General features: G+C 33.9%; 1 protein-coding gene across 1 annotated transcript; it reads right to left on the reverse strand.

The window, feature by feature from the left end:
* Positions 1-5,468: 5,468 nt before the first annotated feature.
* On the reverse strand, positions 5,469-6,433 carry LOC129291079 (vacuolar iron transporter homolog 1-like). Its single transcript, XM_054928205.1, has one exon. It carries the CDS (start codon positions 6,371-6,373, stop codon positions 5,639-5,641), a length of 735 nt encoding a protein of 244 aa, XP_054784180.1. The 5' UTR covers positions 6,374-6,433; the 3' UTR covers positions 5,469-5,638.
* Positions 6,434-6,758: the final 325 nt, after the last annotated feature.

The following is a 6,758-nucleotide window of genomic DNA, read 5'->3' on the forward strand; positions in this document are numbered from 1 at the left end:
AGTATTCTCTGCCTTTTTTATTTGTCATTTTTTTCAAATAAACGTCAATTATAGAGCGTCAATTATACACTTTTTTGTAGTAGTGCTTCATCAATTTTGATATGGTTTTATTTTTTTTATTTTGTTTTTATGTCTATGAAATCTATAGTTAGCTGAAATGATGAAATGGAAATGATAGATATTTAAATTTAAATTATTTTAATATTTATTTCAAGAGAAACCACATCATTTGTTTTGTAAAAAAAAAAGGACGTGGTTGTTGGAGAATCCACATCCCTCTTTTACAAAAAGGGACATGGTTTTTCCAAAACCCATGCACCTCTTTTATAAAAAGAGATCTAGTTTTTAGAGAAACCATATTCCTTTTTTTTTGTACAAAAAGGGATGGGGATTCTCTAAAAACAACATCCCTCATAAAAGTGATGTGGATAAGTTAACTTTCTATGTCACTCGAATCTATATTCCCCATGATAAGGATGTGAAAAGCCCCAAAAAAGCAATGTAAAAAGCTTTTTTTTGTAGTAGTGTTTTTCTAATACGCCTCATTCAGAATTTTCTTTCTCAAATCACCCTAATTTAGTGCACAAACCCGATCTTGATACATTACATATCCATCATCGATAAAACTGAAGTCAGAGGTTTACCTTTCCTTTATATCTTCCTAAATTCCTAACAAATACTTATTCTTAAGTTGTGCTATTCTTAATTCTTTTTGAAACTTATTAGTAATCTCTGTAGAATGTAAGCTGTACATAGTAAATTCTACTAAATCATGCTTAATATCCAAGTAGAATTTCAGTAACTTATGCTCTTACAACATTAGATAAGTGACATGCAATGATTTTTGACATAAGGCATCCACAACCACATTTGCTTTTATTGGGTGGTATTTAAATTCAAAGCTACAATCCTTCAGGAACTCTATCCATCTTCTTTGCCTCATATTAACTCTTTCATATTCACTAAATATTTTAGGCTCTTGTGGTTGCTAAAAACACTAAAGATTGCTCCATACAAATAGTGCCACTAAATCTTTAGTGCAAATACAACTATGGCAAGCTCTAAGTCATAGGTCAAGTAATTCTCTTCATGTGGCCTAAGCTATCTAGAAGCATAAGCCACTAGTCACTTATCTTATATTAACACACATCTTAGACCCTTCAGAGATGCATCTATATAAACTTTATATGGCAATCATTGATTAGGAATAATCAACACTGATGCTATAGTCAATTTCTCCTTCAGCTTTTGAAATGTAGTCTTGCACTTATCATTCACAATGAAAGGCTGATCTTTTTAGGTCAACCTAGTCAATGATGAAGCTATTTGTGAGAAACCCTTAATCTATTTGCGATAATACCCAGCTAATCCTAGAAAGCTTTATATTTTGGTCATAGAATTAGGCATTTCCTATTTCAACACTGCATCTACTTTATGCAAGTCCATTACAATTCCCTCTGCTGACATAACATGCCATAGAAATCAAACCTCCCTTAACAAAAACTCATACTTCATAGCTTAAGATAGAGCTTGTCGTTCTTCAAAATTTATAGCACAACTCTTAAATGCTTTGCATACTGCTCCTCATCTATAGAGTATATTAGAATGTCGTCAATGAATGCTATAACAAACTGATCCAAATAAGGCCTGAGCATATGATTCATGTAATTCATAAAAACCACAAGCGTATTTGTCAACACAAATGGCATTAACAGGAATTCAAAATGCCCACATTTGGTATGAAAATCTATCTTGGCTAGTTCCTCTAATCGTACCGTCAATTAATGGTATCCTACCCTCAGGTCAATCCTTGAGAAAATTGAATCTCCTACTAATTAATCTAACAAGTCATCAATCCTTGGTAAAGGATATTTGTTCTTTATTGTCACCTTGATTAATTATCTATAATCAATATAAAGTCATAAGCTGTCATCCTTTTTCTTAAAGAATAGCACCAGCGATCCATAAGGTAACACACTAGGTCTAATAAACCCTTTTTGAGTAACTCATCAATCTTCTTCTTCAATTCAACTAACTTAATTGGTGACATCTAATATGGACCCTTTGAGATTGGTTTAGTTCTTGGCACCAAGTCTATTATGAATTCCACTTCCCTTTTCTAAGGCAAACCAGACATATCATCTGTAAATACCTCAAGGAATTTATTCACTAACCTAATCTTATCAATACCTCCATCATAAACTCCATGCACTGAAAAGAAAACCATATAATCTAGACATCCTTGTTGCATCAATTTCTCTACTTACACCATTGACAATAACTTAGATTAACTCAAAATATTGGCCTTGTGGTATGTATTGGTAATAAAACTATCTTCCTATTGCAATCTAAAGTGGAATTATTTACCATTAACCAATCCATTTCAATAATTACATCTAAACCATTCTTAGAAATCTAGATCAAATTGAGACTAGTCAAATGATTTTCAAACTTTACTTTCACATTCAAACCTGCTTTACTAGTCTTCTTAGATGAACTAGACAGAGTAGATGCTCTAATCAGATATGGCAAATCATGTAAATGAAGTCTTAATTTTTCTACACATTCATGTGAAATAAATGAATGTGTAGCACCAGAATCAAACAATGCCTCAATCTTCAGCTCATAGATAGGAATAATACCTTTTATAAAATTTGGGGATGCTCTAGCCTCTTCCTAAGATAGTGTGTAAACTCATCCAAGAATGGTAAATCTCTATTCTACCCTCAAGGAAATGTCTTGCTAGATGGTTAGGTTTCTCACACTTAAAACATACCTAGTACCTTCTAGGATGTGACCACCTATACTTAACACATGGTGGTCATCAAAGCTATACTCAAGGTCGGGCAGGCATATTAGAAGCAAATGAACATGGTAGTAGAACACCAAGACTCCTAAATCTACCCCTTTAGACTATCCCTCAAGTTTGTGATCCTCTACTAAAACTCTTCCTACCCGATGCTCCAGAACTACTTAGGCTATAACTAGTCTCCTTAGAGACTCCAAAAGGATCTAAGGAGGATGACAACCTCCTATAATTATCTTGTGTTTTCTCTATTTTTACTTCTCAAACTCTTCTTGCAATAATTTAGAGCCCATTACACATGTCACCATATGTGGTCACATCTAACAAAGCAATCTATTGTCTATATTCTAGCCTCATCTTTTCTAGGAGCCTTTTTGTCTTCTAATCACTATCAACCTTTTCAGATAAGTAGAAAATTTTGATAGCTGATTAAAATTTTGAATAAAGGCTTCTTTATTAGGATCTCCCTACCAAAATATATGGAACTCAGCCTTTTTCTCATCCTTAAATGTTGGAGGAAAATGGTAGTCAAAACATTTCCTTGAATTGTTCTTATGTTAGTTGACGTCCATCCGAAGGCCTTGTAAGATTCCACCAGTACTTAGCATCCTTAACCAAATATAGCTTCTTAACTTCTCCTTACTTCATAGTGCCATTAAATGTTAGAGGGTTAAACTGGGAGAAAGTCTTCATAGATATCCCTTGAGTGTCTCTATCTACTCTAGTCTTTAATAATCAAGGTCTACTACCACAACCACAAGAAGGTTCCAATATGCTCTCATGAGCCTCCTTAGGTTTGCTTTCTCCTCCTCGCGATCTCTATTATGGAGTAGAGTGTCATGGTCCTATATAGTTCTCTAAATACTCCTTATTATATACTGAAATTCTAAAATTGCATCATTACCTTGGAGCCTTTATTGCTATTCTAAATGTATCTTTGGCTATACTTTTGGTATAGGCCCATTATTTTTTGATAAATTGCCTAGTGGATTGTTGGCATTCCTATTCCTCTTAATCATTTTTCTCCCCTCTTAAGGAAGAAAGCAATTATAGAAAGGGAATTAGTAAATAAAATAAAGAAAATGAGACAAAGGGAAAGAGTTGTGCACATAAAGTTGCCAACAAATTGGAATAAATGCAATGGAAGTATGACAACAAACTAGATCTCGAAACTCAAGAAACTGATATCAAGTTATAATATCTACCTTGACATTACCATTAATCAGTACACAATCACATCATACAATGGCAATTAGGAGCTATAATCACTCGTAAGCTTACCCTAAATATAGAAGGGTTCAAACTATTAAACATTTAAAAATAATGTAGAGCTCATTGGGGATCCCATAAAATCCCTTCAAGTATATAAGTAGTTTAAGCATAAACTTGATGGTTTTTAAACATAGGAAAAACATGGAAAAGTTTGTGAAGCAAAACACCTAAAAATAGGGCCAAAAATTATCATTTTTGCATATTCTAGCACTTGCGTTGTGGTATGTGCTTCATATGCTGTGACATATGGCATGGAGACCTCAATTCCACTGTTGTGCTGTATGCTGCGACATACTTGCCATATCATTAATATATGCACTTAGTACTGCCAACAACCTATAGGTGAGGCACGGGTAGGATACAATGCTCAGTATTACCGATCCTTAATGATTAAGGGTTGTCAGTTAGTTGAGTTTGATTGAAGTTAATGATGAAGGTCATTACAATAATCCTTAATTAATTAATAATTTTCTTTAATTGAATTAATTAGAATCTTTAATAATTTGAAGACACTCTAGATTATTTTAGACTTCTAGATTATCAAAATTGAGTTTCAAGATAGTTAATATGGTAATGAGAGGGTTAGGAAGCAGATAGAGGATTAGGACTCTAGAATGCTCTTCTTTTGGTTGGCTTAATATTAAAGCATTATTTTTTTTCTAAATTTATTTATAAATTTAAGATTTTCAACTTGTAAATCTTCCAAATTTACTTATAAGTGTTAACTTAATTGTTAATATTGCAAGATGTTGACATGTAAATGTTTGAAGTTTGAGTTGTAAATCTTGAAGATTTACTTGTAAATTTGTTATGTTTGACATGTAAATAATAAAAGATAAATAATTCAATAAGAATGTTTTTTTTTTTCAAAGGCGTGTGAGTGCAAGAGGCATTTGTATCTTTTTACTTGATAAATTAATTATAAACTAAATCCCATAGAATTTGAGAGTATTTTCATATATTAAAGGGGCTTGGTTGTAAATAATTTCCTTACATAAGACTGATTTATAATTTTCTCTTGATTATATATTAAGGATAAAATAATGTTTTTTAAAAATAATCATAAGATATATAATTTAAATAAATGTAGATATATGAACAGTAAAGATGCACTGCAATAATTGAAATGCCTAGCTTATTGTAGTATATTTATTAGAGACCTTTAATGGAATGAACTTTTTGAATCAAAAGCTATGTTTTATATATAAATAATGTAAGTTTTATCTTATCATAAAATTCCACCAAACTGAGGGACGAACGGGTCGACCATCCAGCAAACCAATTAATTTCCTTAATTCACTTATATTATCATTAAAAATTAAAGAGACAGAGAATATATCATATCGTTACATAAAAAGGGTATAAATTAAAATCCACGAGGAGCTTGATATATAACAACTTAAGCCTCACCTTTAAAAAATAATTCACAAACATATCAAGCACATATAATATTTCAACAGAACCATATCTCTTACATGCTTTATATGTACAAGTTGGAGACTATTTAGTAACATATTTTATAAACTTAACATACCTAACGAAGATTAATTAATTAATTAACTAAAGCCCGCTTGACCCGATCAACTTGGTGAGTCCAAAGGTTACAGCCATGGCTAGCCACCCTCCAAATAAGACCCTTCCACTAGACCTCAAAGTAGGAGCCTTCCCCAACACGGCGCCTAACCAACCAAACGCCACCAAAGCCACACTCACCGAACCCACCACCACCCCAACCCTAACCTTATAGTCTCTTATGAACGACGCTGCAAGTAATGGCACCATCGCGCCCACTGAGAAGGCCAAGGCCGATGCCGCTCCGGCTTGCAAAGGGTTCGGCAAACTCTCCTTCTCCTCATCATCTTTATCGTCGTTGTCATCTTCTTCTTCCTCGTCTATCTTCCTTCTGTGACTTTTCTTTTCTTTCTCTCTCTTCATCTGAGCCAGCTCTATGTCTAACTGGGAATACACCGACACAAACTCGCCAATGGCCATGCTACAAGCCCCGGCGACTAACCCAGCGAACCCGGAGAGGATCATGGCCTTGATGTCTTGCCTGACTGCTCCGACGCCCATCATCAGAGACGCTGTCGAGACCAAGCCATCGTTGGCTCCAAGAACCGCAGCTCGTAGCCACTGTGCTCGTTTTGAGTAGTCCAAGTCTTGGACGACGTCGACGTCCTTTGCTTGGGTGGCTTGGGTTCTGGTTGGGTGGTGTTGGTGCTGATGCTCGAGGTCAGTGTTGGGAAGGGCGAATTTGGTTTGGATAGTGGAGGTGGGAGTTTGATTGGAAGCCATTATTAGAGAAAAGGTGATAAGATAATGGAGGAAGAAGAAAGGAGAGTAGTAGTGTGGAGGACACACGCAAGTAAGAAGGGTATTTATGGACGAAGACGGCGAGTGTAATGGATAGCAAAAGTGGGGCAAACCCACTAATTCAAAAGCAAAGTCTTTTTAAATTATTTTGCAAGTCCTTATAGTTTTTTAAATTTGGAATTAAACCCTTATAGTTTATTTTGTTTTAATCAAGTTCTTATAACTTTGATACATTAAATATATTAATCTCTAAAGGATGAAATTATTGATGAATGATTAACTTGAAAAAAAAATTGAAATTATAGAAACTTTAATTCAATATTTTTGGCAAAAAAGAAAAAGAAAATTGATTTAATACCATGTTTAT

This window comes from Prosopis cineraria, unplaced genomic scaffold (assembly GCF_029017545.1).
Source record: "Prosopis cineraria cultivar Desert tree isolate PC_DT_omini unplaced genomic scaffold, ASM2901754v1 PC1, whole genome shotgun sequence".
In the NCBI taxonomy this organism is placed as follows: domain Eukaryota; kingdom Viridiplantae; phylum Streptophyta; class Magnoliopsida; order Fabales; family Fabaceae; genus Prosopis; species Prosopis cineraria.

Coding starts and splice junctions, on each gene's coding strand:
- LOC129291079 (XM_054928205.1), bottom strand. CDS start 6,373: ATGGCTTCCAATCAAACTCCCACCTCCACTATCCAAACCAAATTCGCC.